General features: G+C 37.3%; 4 protein-coding genes across 5 annotated transcripts; 1 reads left to right on the top strand and 3 right to left on the bottom strand.

Moving 5' to 3' along the window:
* Positions 1 to 1,644: 1,644 nt before the first annotated feature.
* LOC142528537 (uncharacterized) lies at positions 1,645 to 9,494 on the bottom strand. The gene is made up of 6 exons (XM_075633583.1): positions 9,432 to 9,494; positions 9,255 to 9,353; positions 9,127 to 9,183; positions 8,883 to 9,058; positions 8,619 to 8,793; positions 1,645 to 1,958 (listed from the first exon to the last, which is right to left on the bottom strand). The coding sequence occupies exons 2-6, from the start codon at positions 9,337 to 9,339 to the stop codon at positions 1,645 to 1,647; spliced, it is 807 nt and encodes a 268-aa protein (XP_075489698.1). The 5' UTR covers positions 9,340 to 9,353; positions 9,432 to 9,494.
* LOC142529348 (uncharacterized) lies at positions 2,157 to 3,951 on the bottom strand. Its single transcript, XM_075634858.1, has 7 exons — positions 3,772 to 3,951; positions 3,040 to 3,691; positions 2,845 to 2,943; positions 2,718 to 2,774; positions 2,541 to 2,639; positions 2,413 to 2,469; positions 2,157 to 2,344 (listed from the first exon to the last, which is right to left on the bottom strand). The coding sequence occupies exons 1-7, from the start codon at positions 3,949 to 3,951 to the stop codon at positions 2,157 to 2,159; spliced, it is 1,332 nt and encodes a 443-aa protein (XP_075490973.1).
* A 16-nt stretch (positions 9,495 to 9,510) lies between the features above and the next one.
* Positions 9,511 to 12,295, bottom strand: LOC142528536 (uncharacterized). Its single transcript, XM_075633582.1, has 5 exons — positions 12,049 to 12,295; positions 10,486 to 11,459; positions 9,754 to 10,405; positions 9,559 to 9,657; positions 9,511 to 9,518 (listed from the first exon to the last, which is right to left on the bottom strand). Exons 2-5 carry the CDS (start codon positions 10,663 to 10,665, stop codon positions 9,511 to 9,513), a joined length of 939 nt encoding a protein of 312 aa, XP_075489697.1. The 5' UTR covers positions 10,666 to 11,459; positions 12,049 to 12,295.
* Positions 12,296 to 12,323: 28 nt separating this feature from the next.
* On the top strand, positions 12,324 to 18,354 carry LOC142528214 (acetyl-coenzyme A carboxylase carboxyl transferase subunit alpha, chloroplastic-like). 2 transcript variants are annotated; one of them, XM_075633242.1, is made up of 13 exons: positions 12,334 to 12,427; positions 12,512 to 12,681; positions 13,499 to 13,881; positions 13,981 to 14,055; positions 14,253 to 14,360; positions 14,524 to 14,684; positions 14,923 to 15,037; positions 15,144 to 15,298; positions 16,003 to 16,054; positions 16,130 to 16,198; positions 16,553 to 16,630; positions 16,717 to 17,854; positions 17,946 to 18,354. In XM_075633242.1, exons 3-12 carry the CDS (start codon positions 13,540 to 13,542, stop codon positions 17,851 to 17,853), a joined length of 2,292 nt encoding a protein of 763 aa, XP_075489357.1. In that variant the 5' UTR covers positions 12,334 to 12,427; positions 12,512 to 12,681; positions 13,499 to 13,539; the 3' UTR covers position 17,854; positions 17,946 to 18,354. The 2 variants fall into 2 exon arrangements, with proteins under 2 accessions (XP_075489355.1, XP_075489357.1); XM_075633240.1 differs by having other exon boundaries at positions 12,324 to 12,681.
* The last annotated feature ends 470 nt before the right edge of the window (positions 18,355 to 18,824 follow it).

Genomic DNA, 18,824 nt, shown 5'->3' with positions numbered 1-18,824 from the left:
AACAGAATTCCTTCGATCGGTGAATTCAGAAAGAGATAGCTTGAGGGTCGACCAAAGTTTTATTTTTGTTCGACCATGAGCCTAATGGTCGACCATTAGCTTGATTGGTAGACCATAAGTTTATTTTGGTCGACGTTCAAGCTCATGGTCGACCATTAGCTTGCTGGTCGACCACTATTTTTCTTTGATCGACCATCAAGCTATCGGTCGACCATTAGTTTTGTTTTTTTAAAAAATAGATATTAATAATTATCGAAAATATGTAACATAATTGTGAAATTAGGATAGTTGTGAGATTATGATTCCGTTATTCATATATAAATTAAAACATGTAAGGTAATGCAATTACGATTCATATTTTTTGTTGTCGTGACACGTGTCAATTATTAAAATATATAACATAATCCTGTTTTTTTATAATGTAACAAAATACTGAGATTCTGACGAAGTGATTCATATGTAAATTCAAATATATAACATAATCTTGAAATTACGATTTTTTTTAAATTTAAAATATAATAAAATAGTTCGATTGTGATTCCACGATTAACATTTAACTTAAAATATATAACATAATCCTGTTTTTTTATAATGTAACAAAATACTGAGATTGTGACGAAGTGATTCATATGAAATTTAAAATATATAACATAATCTTGAAATTACGATTTTTTTAAATTTAAAATATAATAAAATAGTTCGATTGTGATTCCACGATTAACATTTAACTTAAAATATATAACATAATCCTGTTTTTTTATAATATAACAAAATACTGAGATTGTGACGAAGTGATTCATAAGTAAATTAAAATATATAACATAATCTTGAAATTACGATTTTTTTAATTTAAAATTTAGCAAAATAGTTCGATTGTGATTCCACGATTAACATTTAACTTAAAATATATAACATAATCCTGTTTTTTTTATAATGTAACAAAATACTGAGATTGTGACGAAGTGATTCATATGTAAATTAAAATATATAACATAATCTTGAAATTACGATTTTTTTAATTTAAAATATAATAAAATAGTTCGATTGTGATTCCACGATTAACATTTAACTTAAAATATATAACATAATCCTGTTTTTTTTATAATGTAACAATTACTGAGATTGTGACGAAGTGATTCATATATAAATTAAAATATATAACATAATCTTGAAATTACGATTTTTTTAATTTAAAATTTAGCAAAGTAGTTCGATTATGATTCCACGATTAACATTTAAATTATTTATGTGATGAATTATGAATTTACGGTTCTAAACCCTAAAAAACCCTAAACCCTAAAACCTAAAGAACGATGGTCGACCAACCCCAAATAGTTACATAAGACGATGTTCCAATAATGACATAAAATTTTCCAATACATCACAATAATCACCAATCATTGAGGAACATATTACAAGCTAAAAAATATATAAACTCAGATACTAATCTATCATCTAAAGTTAGTACTACTTGCGTGCTCTTCCTAGACAAAGAGTATCCAGCAACAGCTAACATAAATGCTCCCGAATCTTCACTGTGAAAAAAGAAAAAAATCAACAGTTAATATTTGTTGTAACATTAAAAAAATGAATAATGAAATAGCAGACGGAATAACGTACTGTATAATCTTGGCACGGAATTCATCATGTAGTTTTATATTCCATGGCCTCTCGGGGTGTGGGTTGTTCCCAACAAAGCAGACGAGCAGCGTTTACAAGTATATGCTCTATTTCTCTATTCAGATCTTTGAATTTGGGATCGTGCCTTCGCAGCAAGTCATATATAATGCACTTATTCACCCCTGTCACGAGTTTTAGCAAAAACCAGCCCCGATCTGTGTAGACATGGATGAGAATTCTTCGTGCCTTTTCCCACGAGAGACACGGCCATTCTGGATCACTACCTTTGACTTTGCTCACAATCCGTGCCAGATTTATTTTGAAATCGATATCTTTATCTTCGGCCAAAACTGAGATCGCACCGTAGAAATGTCCGTCCATCAACGAATCATCTGCCGACATCATTTCAGGATGTCGGATCTGCATCTCAACCAATCCACGGAGAGCTTCGCCGAAGTGCTGAATTCAATATAACAAAAGGTTTTCAATGTTTTAAAAGAAATCCTCTACAAATTTAAACTTTATAAAAGATTTATTTAAAAGCTTACAGAGAAAGTGACACGCGAGTTTGCGATCGCCATGGGTCCGTAGAAAGACTTCTCATATTCGACGTAAAAACCTCGAATCCTACTAGGCGAACGGTCGAGCATCGATGCCCTAACTCGTGCAAGCGAGTTGTTTACCTTCAGTGTCACGGTCTCCGCAAGTGGCCTCACACCGTCATCTATAAAATGATCAATTGTAACAACTTTAATGCAAATATGAACAATAAACAAGGTATAGTTTAATAACCTCTCGACGTGGTCGCCTCGCCTCCTGGCATACGCGCATCTGGAGTCACTTGAATATCTAAAAACATAAAGTATATTGTTTAATATACTATACATAAATATAAATATAAAAAATGTGCATTACCTCACCTCCTGCGGACTCATCTGGAATGCCTTGAAGGTTAGGCTCAAATATCTGTTGGGTTTGGCTACTACTACCAATTTCCTTACCCATATTATCAGCCACACCTAACAGCGTACATTCAACAAATTAAAATAATAAGAAATTTAATGCAAATATGAATAGACGAGGTTTAGTGTAATAACCTCTCGACGTGGTCGCCTCGCCACCTGACTTACGCGAATCCGGAGTAACTTGAATATCTAAAAATAAAAAAATTGTTGTTTAATATACTATACAAAAATATCAAATCAAAAAAGTGCATTAACTCACCTTCTGATGACTTCTCTATAATGACATGAAGGTTAGGCTCAAATATATGTAATGTTTGGCTAGTACTGTCAATTTCCCTGACCAGATTATCATCCAACCCTAATAGCGTACATTAAACAAATTAAAATAATTATGAGAATTGTACTAAATCATTGTATTACATAAACATAAATATAATTAATAAAATTAACTCACCAAAATCTGCCTCGGACGCTTTCCTCTTCCGCCCTCTGGTATATGCTATGCTATAATCTCTGTCCTGCTGCACTGGCATGTTAGACCTCATCTCAACAAAACCAGCTCTAATCTGTTCAGTCAAACTCAATCTCAACTCATCGAGACCAAGATTGAAACTCGATTTCAAGTCAACTAGAGCTTGATTTATGCTCCTGATAGACGCTCTGATCTCAATAAATTCTGCTGACATCTTAACATGCATCGACGTAACAGAATCCTCCAACACAGTCAATCGCCGCTCGAAACGATGCTCCAAGGGTGATGGGCGGCGGGAAGGATTGAGTCCAAAGTGGACTCTAGGACCCGTATGCATAGGAGAACTGGTGCTAGAGCTGGATCTATTGAGATCACCAGGACGGGTGCCGGAAACGTCAGGAGATGCATGTGCAGGAGGTGTGTGCTGGACAGAGGGAGGTGAATGTGCGGAATGCATGTGCTGGACTGAGGGAGACTCCAGAGGATGCTCGCTACATATGACTGTCTGACCCTGCCTCCAGAGCTCGAGTACCCGAGTGGTGACCGCATCGGGCGCAGAATCAACAAAATCCCCGGTCGTATAATACGTTGAAACGAGCTCCTCGGGAGTAGGAGTCAAACATCCAAGACAATCCTACATTTAATTAATAACATATCAGATTAATTAAAAGGTAAGTACACATTTATTATATCAAATCAATTCATATTACTTACATCTATAGCAGAATCACCAAAGGCTGCAGTGACATCAACAGCAGTTGGGGCACGGTTTGACGGCCACGTGTTAGTCACCCATTGAAACATCCTGGGCAACATCAAACCGTCCACATCACTTTTCCTTGCAAACTTTTGTACCACGCTCGGATAATATTCATAAGCGAGGATTTGTAACATAAATTTAGAACAATGTTATTAGTAGAAATAAAGATAACAAATCCAGTTTTAACATTCAAAAATTAATATACCTGCAGAGGCATCACAAAACCACCGACAAGGAAGCTGCCATCAACTTCTTTCCGACCCTGTGCCTCGGTGAGGTAATTATATCGCCCTAAAAGATCCTTCTTCAAACATCGGACCGCATCACGAAAGGCTACTCTACCCCACGGATAGCTGTTAAACCTATCCAAATCATCCATAAGCCTCAGGTATTTAAGGTCGATCTTATTCGTTTTTTTCCTAGTCCCCTCACCGAACACAAAACAACAGAAGTAAAGACTAGCCATCTTTAACTTCTCCACGTCTACACCAGTCTCATTCTGCACTTGAACACTCATCTTTGCCTCCAATTCACTCAAAACAATCTCAGACTTACCGCCAAAGTGTCTGGAGCCAAAGACACCTCCCTCTGGTACATCTACAGGCTCTGTACCGCAATCGAGGCCGGTTGTTAAACAATACTATAACAAAGAAAATCTAACTGGCCTCTTGCGCACCACCATCCAAAACTCATCACTACCCGTGTCAACTATCTGATTACTCATCAAATACCACATAATTTGACTAGAAATATTTATATCTCTATGATACCTAACCAAATTACCAAAAGGAGACTGCTCCAAAAAAAGAGCTCTCTCGTTGTTGTTGAGGTAGTGAACAATCTTCTCCGAAACCTCTTTATATCTTGATTCGAGTGTCAGCTTGCAGCGAAAAATTGCATCCCTGCCTAGTTTTCTCGGCAAATATACCTGTCCCAAATACAAATATATTAGAATAAAAATTAATGTTACATTGAACCAGCAAGCGTTGGTCGACCAACCCACACTTGGTCGACCAAGAGAAGAAGTGTGTTGGTCGACCAACCCACGCTTGGTCGACCAAGAGAAGAAGTGTGTTGGTCGACCAACCCACGTTTGGTCGCTTGGTCGACCAACCCACGCTTGGTGGACCAAACGTTGGTCGACCAAGAAGCGTTGGTCGACCAAACCACGTTTGGTCGACCATAGCTTCTTCCTCTACCAAAGCTTCTTGGTCGACAAACCCACGATTGGTCGACCAACCAATGCTTGGTCGACCAAACATTGGTCGACAAACACACGATTGGTCGACAAAGCGTTGGTCGACCAACCCACGATTGGTCGACCGCTGCTCGGTGGAAAAAGTGTGGGTTGGTCGACCACGCTTTGTCGACCAAGTGGTGGTCACCAAACCACGCTTGGTCGACCAAGCACAACAACACAACACACACGCACCCTTTCTTCCTCAACACGACGATTCCACCATTTCTTCCTCAACACACGCACGAACAATGAAATGACAGAATAAAAGTGAACATACCATATTTTGGTCGGCCATTTCTCGAATGCCTTGCAAAAAAAATGTTGAAGAAGGGTTTCGTCGATTCAGCTGCGCGGATTAAGTCGACTAGAAAACGAGGGCAAGAGAGTCGAAGCGAGTGCGTAGGGTTTACAATGAAGTGAAGAAGTTTATAAGAGTGAAAATGATTAATCAATTTTAAACTTAAAATACAAAGATATTCACGTAAATTACTATCCGGATCCTTTTTTTTAAATTAATTATATATGAAAAAATAAATAAAATTTACAAATTTTGAAGACTTCTTTAAACATAATGTTTGTCGTTGAATTTTATTGTTTGCTTTCGTTATCAAATTTTTTAGACCATTAAGATTTGTAACTCTTGATACAATAATATATAATTTATCGAGACTACAAATGAGATTTTTTCAAAAGAAATCTCACATTTGCGAAAGATTGACCTTACATTATCACATATGATATAATTAAAGGAAAATTTATTTGTTGGAATGTGAAAGAAATTCTTAAATAAGAAAGAGGAAATGATTATTTTATGACTCGTGTTATTTCTAGTTAGAATTTTTTCTTCCAAAACATAAATTTCGAGCCTTATTACAATCAATCTAGTGTCATTGCATAATTCAATGGAACTATCTATACGCAGCAGCACCAGAGTATGTATTACGTGATTTGTCCTTCATTTTTATTGTTTGATTTGTATAGAAAACAACAAGAGATGCGGGAGGAATGTGGAGCTATAATTTATTTAGCACAAGTTTTTGCATTTTATTTTATAATATTTTCAAACAACTAGTAACTGAAAAATAATTTGTGACAAAACTTAATAAACACATTTAAAATTTTTTTGAGGTTCGTCTTTACACAATTTGTGTGATGTTTCTTTTGCATGTGTACAATCTTCGGACTAACAAAGATAAACGATGATTTCTCTTCCATGTTTCTATGGCCTCATCTTGGTTTGCCCGATATCGCCACGCATCAATTGCAAGTAACACTAACTTGACCCCTACGATCGAGGGGATTCTTCGTAGCAGGTTCACAGATGCCCAATGAATGCAAGTTTTTGAATTAGGACGTCTGGATTTTGATGTTAGGAGTCGTGGACATTCGGCCATAGTGGAACTCGAATCAAAAAGATGCACATGTCGAGTTTTTGATATTGATAGAATCCCATGTGCTCATGCCATCGCAGCTAGTTGGTTAGCGAAGATTGATTTATACGATATGTGTTCAGAGTATTATTCTACAATGTCATGGTGCATGGCTTACTCAGAGACTGTGTATCCCGTTCCGGAAGAAAATGAATGGCCACGCAACGTTAATTTTCCATTGGTGTTGCCTCCTTTGTTAGAGAAGAGAGTTGGCAGAAGAAAACAAAACAGAATTCCTTCGATCGGTGAATTCAGAAAGAGATAGCTTGAGGGTCGACCAAAGTTTTATTTTTGTTCGACCATGAGCCTAATGGTCGACCATTAGCTTGATTGGTAGACCATAAGTTTATTTTGGTCGACGTTCAAGCTCATGGTCGACCATTAGCTTGCTGGTCGACCACTATTTTTCTTTGATCGACCATCAAGCTATCGGTCGACCATTAGTTTTGTTTTTTTAAAAAATAGATATTAATAATTATCGAAAATATGTAACATAATTGTGAAATTAGGATAGTTGTGAGATTATGATTCCGTTATTCATATATAAATTAAAACATGTAAGGTAATGCAATTACGATTCATATTTTTTGTTGTCGTGACACGTGTCAATTATTAAAATATATAACATAATCCTGTTTTTTTATAATGTAACAAAATACTGAGATTCTGACGAAGTGATTCATATGTAAATTCAAATATATAACATAATCTTGAAATTACGATTTTTTTTAAATTTAAAATATAATAAAATAGTTCGATTGTGATTCCACGATTAACATTTAACTTAAAATATATAACATAATCCTGTTTTTTTATAATGTAACAAAATACTGAGATTGTGACGAAGTGATTCATATGAAATTTAAAATATATAACATAATCTTGAAATTACGATTTTTTTAAATTTAAAATATAATAAAATAGTTCGATTGTGATTCCACGATTAACATTTAACTTAAAATATATAACATAATCCTGTTTTTTTATAATATAACAAAATACTGAGATTGTGACGAAGTGATTCATATGTAAATTAAAATATATAACATAATCTTGAAATTACGATTTTTTTAATTTAAAATTTAGCAAAATAGTTCGATTGTGATTCCACGATTAACATTTAACTTAAAATATATAACATAATCCTGTTTTTTTTTATAATGTAACAAAATACTGAGATTGTGACGAAGTGATTCATATGTAAATTAAAATATATAACATAATCTTGAAATTACGATTTTTTTAATTTAAAATATAATAAAATAGTTCGATTGTGATTCCACGATTAACATTTAACTTAAAATATATAACATAATCCTGTTTTTTTTATAATGTAACAATTACTGAGATTGTGACGAAGTGATTCATATATAAATTAAAATATATAACATAATCTTGAAATTACGATTTTTTTAATTTAAAATTTAGCAAAGTAGTTCGATTATGATTCCATGATTAACATTTAAATTATTTATGTGATGAATTATGAATTTACGGTTCTAAACCCTAAAAAACCCTAAACCCTAAAACCTAAAGAACGATGGTCGACCAACCCCAAATAGTTACATAAGACGATGTTCCAATAATGACATAAAATTTTCCAATACATCACAATAATCACCAATCATTGAGGAACATATTACAAGCTAAAAAATATATAAACTCAGATACTAATCTATCATCTAAAGTTAGTACTACTTGCGTGCTCTTCCTAGACAAAGAGTATCCAGCAACAGCTAACATAAATGCTCCCGAATCTTCACTGTGAAAAAAGAAAAAAATCAACAGTTAATATTTGTTGTAACATTAAAAAAATGAATAATGAAATAGCAGACGGAATAACGTACTGTATAATCTTGGCACGGAATTCATCATGTAGTTTTATATTCCATGGCCTCTCGGGGTGTGGGTTGTTCCCAACAAAGCAGACGAGCAGCGTTTACAAGTATATGCTCTATTTCTCTATTCAGATCTTTGAATTTGGGATCGTGCCTTCGCAGCAAGTCATATATAATGCACTTATTCACCCCTGTCACGAGTTTTAGCAAAAACCAGCCCCGATCTGTGTAGACATGGATGAGAATTCTTCGTGCCTTTTCCCACGAGAGACACGGCCATTCTGGATCACTACCTTTGACTTTGCTCACAATCCGTGCCAGATTTATTTTGAAATCGATATCTTTATCTTCGGCCAAAACTGAGATCGCACCGTAGAAATGTCCGTCCATCAACGAATCATCTGCCGACATCATTTCAGGATGTCGGATCTGCATCTCAACCAATCCACGGAGAGCTTCGCCGAAGTGCTGAATTCAATATAACAAAAGGTTTTCAATGTTTTAAAAGAAATCCTCTACAAATTTAAACTTTATAAAAGATTTATTTAAAAGCTTACAGAGAAAGTGACACGCGAGTTTGCGATCGCCATGGGTCCGTAGAAAGACTTCTCATATTCGACGTAAAAACCTCGAATCCTACTAGGCGAACGGTCGAGCATCGATGCCCTAACTCGTGCAAGCGAGTTGTTTACCTTCAGTGTCACGGTCTCCGCAAGTGGCCTCACACCGTCATCTATAAAATGATCAATTGTAACAACTTTAATGCAAATATGAACAATAAACAAGGTATAGTTTAATAACCTCTCGACGTGGTCGCCTCGCCTCCTGGCATACGCGCATCTGGAGTCACTTGAATATCTAAAAACATAAAGTATATTGTTTAATATACTATACATAAATATAAATATAAAAAATGTGCATTACCTCACCTCCTGCGGACTCATCTGGAATGCCTTGAAGGTTAGGCTCAAATATCTGTTGGGTTTGGCTACTACTACCAATTTCCTTACCCATATTATCAGCCACACCTAACAGCGTACATTCAACAAATTAAAATAATAAGAAATTTAATGCAAATATGAATAGACGAGGTTTAGTGTAATAACCTCTCGACGTGGTCGCCTCGCCACCTGACTTACGCGAATCCGGAGTAACTTGAATATCTAAAAATAAAAAAATTGTTGTTTAATATACTATACAAAAATATCAAATCAAAAAAGTGCATTAACTCACCTTCTGATGACTTCTCTATAATGACATGAAGGTTAGGCTCAAATATATGTAATGTTTGGCTAGTACTGTCAATTTCCCTGACCAGATTATCATCCAACCCTAATAGCGTACATTAAACAAATTAAAATAATTATGAGAATTGTACTAAATCATTGTATTACATAAACATAAATATAATTAATAAAATTAACTCACCAAAATCTGCCTCGGACGCTTTCCTCTTCCGCCCTCTGGTATATGCTATGCTATAATCTCTGTCCTGCTGCACTGGCATGTTAGACCTCATCTCAACAAAACCAGCTCTAATCTGTTCAGTCAAACTCAATCTCAACTCATCGAGACCAAGATTGAAACTCGATTTCAAGTCAACTAGAGCTTGATTTATGCTCCTGATAGACGCTCTGATCTCAATAAATTCTGCTGACATCTTAACATGCATCGACGTAACAGAATCCTCCAACACAGTCAATCGCCGCTCGAAACGATGCTCCAAGGGTGATGGGCGGCGGGAAGGATTGAGTCCAAAGTGGACTCTAGGACCCGTATGCATAGGAGAACTGGTGCTAGAGCTGGATCTATTGAGATCACCAGGACGGGTGCCGGAAACGTCAGGAGATGCATGTGCAGGAGGTGTGTGCTGGACAGAGGGAGGTGAATGTGCGGAATGCATGTGCTGGACTGAGGGAGACTCCAGAGGATGCTCGCTACATATGACTGTCTGACCCTGCCTCCAGAGCTCGAGTACCCGAGTGGTGACCGCATCGGGCGCAGAATCAACAAAATCCCCGGTCGTATAATACGTTGAAACGAGCTCCTCGGGAGTAGGAGTCAAACATCCAAGACAATCCTACATTTAATTAATAACATATCAGATTAATTAAAAGGTAAGTACACATTTATTATATCAAATCAATTCATATTACTTACATCTATAGCAGAATCACCAAAGGCTGCAGTGACATCAACAGCAGTTGGGGCACGGTTTGACGGCCACGTGTTAGTCACCCATTGAAACATCCTGGGCAACATCAAACCGTCCACATCACTTTTCCTTGCAAACTTTTGTACCACGCTCGGATAATATTCATAAGCGAGGATTTGTAACATAAATTTAGAACAATGTTATTAGTAGAAATAAAGATAACAAATCCAGTTTTAACATTCAAAAATTAATATACCTGCAGAGGCATCACAAAACCACCGACAAGGAAGCTGCCATCAACTTCTTTCCGACCCTGTGCCTCGGTGAGGTAATTATATCGCCCTAAAAGATCCTTCTTCAAACATCGGACCGCATCACGAAAGGCTACTCTACCCCACGGATAGCTGTTAAACCTATCCAAATCATCCATAAGCCTCAGGTATTTAAGGTCGATCTTATTCGTTTTTTTCCTAGTCCCCTCACCGAACACAAAACAACAGAAGTAAAGACTAGCCATCTTTAACTTCTCCACGTCTACACCAGTCTCATTCTGCACTTGAACACTCATCTTTGCCTCCAATTCACTCAAAACAATCTCAGACTTACCGCCAAAGTGTCTGGAGCCAAAGACACCTCCCTCTGGTACATCTACAGGCTCTGTACCGCAATCGAGGCCGGTTGTTAAACAATACTATAACAAAGAAAATCTAACTGGCCTCTTGCGCACCACCATCCAAAACTCATCACTACCCGTGTCAACTATCTGATTACTCATCAAATACCACATAATTTGACTAGAAATATTTATATCTCTATGATACCTAACCAAATTACCAAAAGGAGACTGCTCCAAAAAAAGAGCTCTCTCGTTGTTGTTGAGGTAGTGAACAATCTTCTCCGAAACCTCTTTATATCTTGATTCGAGTGTCAGCTTGCAGCGAAAAATTGCATCCCTGCCTAGTTTTCTCGGCAAATATACCTGTCCCAAATACAAATATATTAGAATAAAAATTAATGTTACATTGAACCAGCAAGCGTTGGTCGACCAACCCACACTTGGTCGACCAAGAGAAGAAGTGTGTTGGTCGACCAACCCACGCTTGGTCGACCAAGAGAAGAAGTGTGTTGGTCGACCAACCCACGTTTGGTCGCTTGGTCGACCAACCCACGCTTGGTGGACCAAACGTTGGTCGACCAAGAAGCGTTGGTCGACCAAACCACGTTTGGTCGACCATAGCTTCTTCCTCTACCAAAGCTTCTTGGTCGACAAACCCACGATTGGTCGACCAACCAATGCTTGGTCGACCAAACATTGGTCGACAAACACACGATTGGTCGACAAAGCGTTGGTCGACCAACCCACGATTGGTCGACCGCTGCTCGGTGGAAAAAGTGTGGGTTGGTCGACCACGCTTTGTCGACCAAGTGGTGGTCACCAAACCACGCTTGGTCGACCAAGCACAACAACACAACACACACGCACCCTTTCTTCCTCAACACGACGATTCCACCATTTCTTCCTCAACACACGCACGAACAATGAAATGACAGAATAAAAGTGAACATACCATATTTTGGTCGGCCATTTCTCGAATGCCTTGCAAAAAAAATGTTGAAGAAGGGTTTCGTCGATTCAGCTGCGCGGATTAAGTCGACTAGAAAACGAGGGCAAGAGAGTCGAAGCGAGTGCGTAGGGTTTACAATGAAGTGAAGAAGTTTATAAGAGTGAAAATGATTAATCAATTTTAAACTTAAAATACAAAGATATTCACGTAAATTACTATCCGGATCCTTTTTTTTAAATAAGTCACCAACGACTCCCTTTTCCCTAAATTTCCGGATGAGTAGTGAGTTCACTAGTTGAGGTTGCTGTGTTTGTGCGGGGGTTTCAACGGCCCTACCCAAAAACGTTGCCCCTCATTATCGACAAAGCCGAAGCACATTCGAGCTAGCTGTTTTTTTTTTAATTTATTATTATTAATTCAGCATTGGAATCATCGAAATTCATATAAATTCCCCATTCTGTCTCAGAAATCACGAACCGGCCTCGCCATCCCTGACGATCTCTCTTATGTAGTAGCTCCGCGATCTTTCGATTTCTTCTCCAATTTGATTCCATTCCATCGGTTTCTCGGATCTCCTTGTTTTTGTTCAACTATAATCGGATACGATTTCGTTCGCTGCTGCATTTGATATATCAGGTGTGTTTTCTTTCAGTTTTTGGCCGAACTTTCTCCGATTTTGGTGCTTGAATGCTGGATGCTGTGTTATTTGCTTTTTTTTTTGCTTTGAATAACTGTTTTTAGCTCGGGATAACTTGTGCTGAAGTCTCTTCTTTTGTTTATGTAATAGCTATACTGTTTCGTTGTGGGTATGAATCTGTGGCAGCATTTTACAAAATTGTATATATTTTTTGGGGTTTGCCGTTTTCTTGGAGCTTGAATACTTTTATTTTCGATTTTTCCCCGTCTTGTTGATTTTTTCCTTTTCTTTGCTCCTTAAATTTATGCATATAGTAGCTGCATGTTAAATAAATGTCACTGTTCCCTGAACGGTAAAATCATGTACCTTCATACTCTCTTTCCCCGTATTGCGCTGCCGTAATAACTGCGCAAATCAGAAAAGAAACTGAACTAAGAATTTGAGTGCACTTGATGCATATTAGGTTCCTCACTAGCCTAGCGGTCGCTGATAGTTTTGTAGTACCCCTTCTTTTATCTGGACATTTCTCAAACGACATTTGTGAATAAGGTTGAATGACAGTGTGCAATTCTATTCCTGTCTCTGACGTTTTTAGATACCTTGTGTCGGTTGAATTTAAGCTAAACCCTCTGTCACACACACCAAAAAGCACACAACTGACGACTTGAAGTGTCCCAGTAATTATTCATTTTATGAATTGGATTCTCAGTTTCTTAAAGAGTATTTTGTTTATTTTTCTCTTGGTTTTAGTATTTTACGTTTTTGGTACTTCTCTTTTTGACATGAATGCTTTTTTCCCTCTTTCGCCCTTTAAAGGTATTCACTGTCCCAACTGATCTGGTCCTTCAAGTGGGACGATGGCTTCCATGACCCCATCTCCGGTGGCATTCAATGGGAATTCAGCTTCCAAACCTACTGCTTTGGATCTTCTTAGTAGCTTAAGTAATGGAGTTTTTGGCGTTCCCCTAAAAGCACTTGGAAAGGTGCAACTAGGAGCAAAAAGGAGAGGTTTTACTGTATCTGCAAAGCTCAGGAAAGTGAAAAAGCACGAATATCCATGGCCAGAAGATCCTGACCCAAATGTGAAGGGTGGAATCCTAAGCCATCTCTCACCTTTCAAGCCTTTGAAAGAGAAACCAAAGCCAGTGACATTGGACTTCGAGAAACCTCTCATGGATCTGCAGAAAAAAATAATTGATGTATGAATTTTATAAGATCTTTGCGCACATTTATGGAATGAACTCCTTTATATAGAAAATTTCATGGCTTACTTCGATCCTATTGATTTTCTTATGCAGGTGCAAAAGATGGCGAACGAAACTGGTCTGGACTTCAGCGATCAAATTATCTCTCTGGAGAACAAGTATCAACAGGTTTAGCCAATAAACATGCTTATAATTTCAATTCCATTTCACCACACTCTCTCTTTCGATTCCATTGCAAATGCAATTCCTGCTACAACTGTTATCATATAATCACCTTCTACTTAAGACTTGAGAGGCAAAATTTATGATCTTATCTTTATTTCAAATTGTTTTGGTATTTTCACTTGATCCATGTCAATTTGCAGGCTCTAAAAGATCTGTACACTCATTTGACTCCCATACAACGTGTGAATATTGCACGACATCCCAACAGGCCTACATTTCTTGATCACATATTCAATATTACTGATAAGGTCTCTCCACCTGCAACTTATTTTAATCATAGGGTTTATTGCTTGCTTTATCTTGAGAATTAATAACATCCAGTAGAAGTATAAGAAAACGATGAATTCTAGATTTAATAAGGAAGAAATTTTTCCTTTATCTGAATTGGCCTGTACTTTTACACATGTGCAGTTTGTGGAGCTCCATGGAGATCGAGCTGGATATGATGATCCCGCTGTCGTCACAGGACTTGGTACAATAAATGGAAGAAGCTACATGTTCATGGGCCATCAGAAGGGCCGCAACACAAAAGAGAATATACAGCGGAACTTTGGGATGCCTACTCCTCATGGGTATGCATTTGAGAAAGAATTCTTACATTCTATATTTCTACATGATCTTAACATTGGTGGAAAAAAGAAAAAGAAAAAAAGCAATCAATGCCCTTTCTTTCTTGGTAATAGTATCTGTTTGACTCTGGCGAGCTCGTACAGTGACATGGAAAATTTCACATTTCCACAGATCATGGACGTTTTAGTGGGGATATTTCTGTTTTACCTAGCGCTGACTGTGACATTCTGATTTAAACAGTTACCGAAAGGCTCTGCGCATGATGTACTATGCGGATCACCATGGATTTCCAATTGTCACTTTCATTGACACTCCTGGGGCATATGCTGATCTTAAATCTGAGGAATTAGGCCAAGTACTGTATAGCATTCCATCAAATGAAGTCCTTATTGCTGAATCGTGTGTGCCAAGTGTAAAGGATTTATGTTGACTGTTTTTTCCCTTTATTTTTTCACGTGAAGGGTGAAGCTATAGCTCAGAACTTGAGGACTATGTTTGGTCTCAAAGTTCCAATTGTTTCAATTGTGCTTGGAGAAGGAGGCTCTGGTGGAGCACTGGCTATTGGTTGTGCTAACAAGTTGTTAATGCTTGAAAATGCTGTCTTTTATGTTGCCAGGTGCATCTCTATCATCGTTTGTATAACTACTATGTGCCTTAAGATGCTTGTTTGGATTTTTCTTCCTTTTTCTTCCACACTCTAGATACCTGCTCAGTGACACTGATGCATAATTTAATTACCGAATTGTGTGATGGCTGCTGCTTTGAGGGGTTTTTTTATACCTGAGTTATTGGTTCCAGTGCATACTTTATCATCTATATCCTCCGTTACTCTTACCATCTTTGGCTTTCGTCATGGCTACAACTGGTTTACTTTGGAAATTTTAAGAGTAAATGATTCTCTTGAGCAGTGCAACTTTGGTTTCATAGTTTTTGAAGAGTGCTTTATTGTTATTAAGAAACAATAGTGAAACATAATAAGCTAAACAGTTCTTGGAAACTTAGCAGTTTCAGGCAATGCAATTTGAGTGCATTATGCATAAACCTAGAGATTAACAAATTATGTTCAACTTATAATACTTGATACTCCGTTGAATTAAAAGTGAAACCTGAAAATTCAATATTAAGCTTCCCATTTGCTGAGGATTGAAATATTTTCACTTGGAGAGTTCATGCAATAAAGCTTTTGTGTTGCTGAAACATCATATGCAAATAGCACGCAGTCGCCCATTCGGATGGGTTTCCACTTCTTTCTTAAAAAACTCTTATCAGTGTATGTAAATTTGGTTGCTATTTTGATTTTCCTTTCCCTTTATGTGACAGCCCTGAAGCATGCGCAGCAATCTTGTGGAAGACTGCCAAAGCTTCACCAAAGGTGATTTAAGGATGCATCTGTTTTGCCGGTCATAACCTGTGATAGTTTTGACTTGTTCCTTTTTTCCCTTTTCAGGCTGCTGAAAAGCTGAAGATAACATCTAAAGAACTGATGAAGTTAGAAATTGCTGATGGTGTCATCCCAGTAATAACTTCTTCACGTGTTCTATTACTTGTGTCAATTTATTATTTTCTACTTTCATGCCTTCTTGTCCCACTATTCAATGTCTCTAAAATCATCTCTCATTTTTGTATACTGAAAACATTTTCTTTTTCAAAAAAAAAAAATGGTACAGTTTACTTTGTTTTAACATGAGGTTCTAGTTGGAAGATTATGTTAAAAACTATGTGACAGCTTCATTATATGAGATATTGTTCCATCTTAGATTGTTCATCATATACCTTAATCCTGTGCTTCAGCTTTCAAATATTGGCACTGGTATGATTTCCATTTCTACCACCTTACTATCAAATGATAAATATTTGTGGCTCGTTGTAGGAACCTCTTGGTGGTGCACATGCAGATCCTTACTGGACCTCACAACAGTTAAAAACTGCAATTGTTGAATCCATGGAAGTAAGTGGCACATTCTTCCTCCTGCATTACAATTAGTGTTTGAACGGATGTTCATCAGGAGACTAAGATGTTTCTGGTGCATACAGGAACTCGTAAAGATGGATACAGAAACACTACTTAAACACAGGGCTCAAAAATTCCGGAAACTTGGCGGATTCCAGGAAGGGATTCCAATAGATCCCAAAAGGAAGGTCAATATGAAAAAGAAAGAAGAACCCATAGTACAGATAAGCAAGACCTCAGAATCGGAATTGAGGGACGAGGTAGAAAAACTGAAACTACGGATCTTGGAAGCCAGTAAATCACCCTCAGAGATTCCCGAGACAGGATTGAAAGAGATGGTAGAGAAATTGAAAAGAGAGATTGATTACGAGTATGATGAGGCTGCAAAAGCTGTAGGTATGGAGGACAAAATTTTGATGGTGCGAGAAGAAATTGCAAAAGCGAGGAATGTACAGGACCAGCTTGCCCATCCTGCATTGAAAGAAAAGATTGAACTGCTTAAGGATGAGTTCGACAAAAAGATTCCTTCAGCTCCTAATTACTCCAGCTTGAAATATAAGCTTGATATGATGAAAGAGTTATCCAAAGCTTTGAATCCCTCAAAAAGTAGAACAGATAAAGAAGAAACGAGACTGGAAATAAATAAGAAATTCAGGGAACTCGTAGATCAGCCTGATATGAAACAGAAGATAGAGACGCTGAAAGCTGAAATTTCAGAGTCAGGATTGTCGGATATTGGTTCAAACCAGGAGCTAAAAGCAAAGGTTTTGCAATTGAAAGAAGAGTTGGACACCGAATTTAAGGCTGTTCTTGGATCCATGGGTTTGCAAGTGAACCCACCTGCTGTCCCAGAAGTCAAGGCAAAAATAGAAGCATTCAATGAAGAAGTTAACATGATCATAGATGACGTTGTCAATTCATCAGGTTTGAAAGACAGGATTGAACTGCTAAAGGCAGAAGTGGCAAAAGCTGGAAACTCACAAGATCCAGACTCAAAAAGTAAGATCGAGGCTTTGGAGGCAGAACTCAGGCAAGCCATCGTGGGGGCTATAAGTTCCCCGGAATTAAAAGAAAAACATGAGAAGATGGTGTCTGAGATAGTTGAATCTGCTGAATCTACAGCAGGATCCGATGCAAGTTTGGGTGAAGAAAATAGCCAGTCTAATAATGACGAATTACAGGTGAAAGTCAATTTGGAATCGAACCGGAGCTTTGTCTGATGTACGTACACGCAACTCACGTTATCTGTCAATTAACTCAATTCCAATATATATAGTTTCCTTTGAGTACTTGCTGAACCGTTGTTCTATAGGTGACATGCTTCATGAAATTGTAACGTGCTTGCCCGTGAATTTCATCGGCCGAAAAGAATCAGCTTGCTGTGGCGAACTTTCTTGAGCTTCTGTTTAATCTTCTGCAACCCTGGATTTGTGTTGGCAAACAAATGAAGTCGGTAGAGAAGATCAGCTTCTTATTCAGCCATTTCTTACTTTTTATACATTGTTTTGGATGTTTCCTCTTCAATTTTGTTACTCCGTTAAGATATTTGGCTATGTTTTGAGCAGATAGACATAGAACATTAAATAAAATGACCTGAATTTTCTTTCTGGTAGCTCATGGACTGTTTCCATAAAGAGTGTGAATTTATAACGACGTTTTTAATTGTCAGTGTTGTAGATTGTAACTCCGAATCCAATTTTTAGTCTAATTTTGAGCTCGATCATATTTGACTTGTTTGATTTGAAGCAAATCGCCCAAGGTTCCGTTTCCTTCGGTGGTTGGCAAAACTTGAAATTGGCAACTTTCAGAACCATATCGATGAAGTGTCTAATCTAGTGATTTATGCTATAAAAGATGTATATATATCACCCCATGTATTCTAGGCCTGGCTCTCTTTAGCAATACATCTGCAGAAATATAGTGAACAAATTATTTGGAAGCCCATGTTAAATCGGAGGAGGAGAGAAATCCAACAAGTCATTTACTAGACAGTGTGGATCAAAAAATAAAAGTTGAGGAAAAGGGAAAGCAAATTTTGAGGACTGCAGTAATATGATTCATTTTGACGTCAAACAAAACAGAGAATTCTTTCTGGCAGTCCGTGCAAAATTTGGGTCATTTTGCTTTTGGGAAAATGCAAATGTTTGCTTTCCCTTTTCCTCAACTTTTATTTTTTAATCCACACTGTCTA

The sequence above is a fragment of the Primulina tabacum genome, chromosome 16 (assembly GCF_025594145.1).
Source record: "Primulina tabacum isolate GXHZ01 chromosome 16, ASM2559414v2, whole genome shotgun sequence".
NCBI lineage: Eukaryota > Viridiplantae > Streptophyta > Magnoliopsida > Lamiales > Gesneriaceae > Primulina > Primulina tabacum.
Note: the sequence above shows the minus strand (reverse complement) of the source record. Positions and strands in the feature narration are given on the sequence as shown.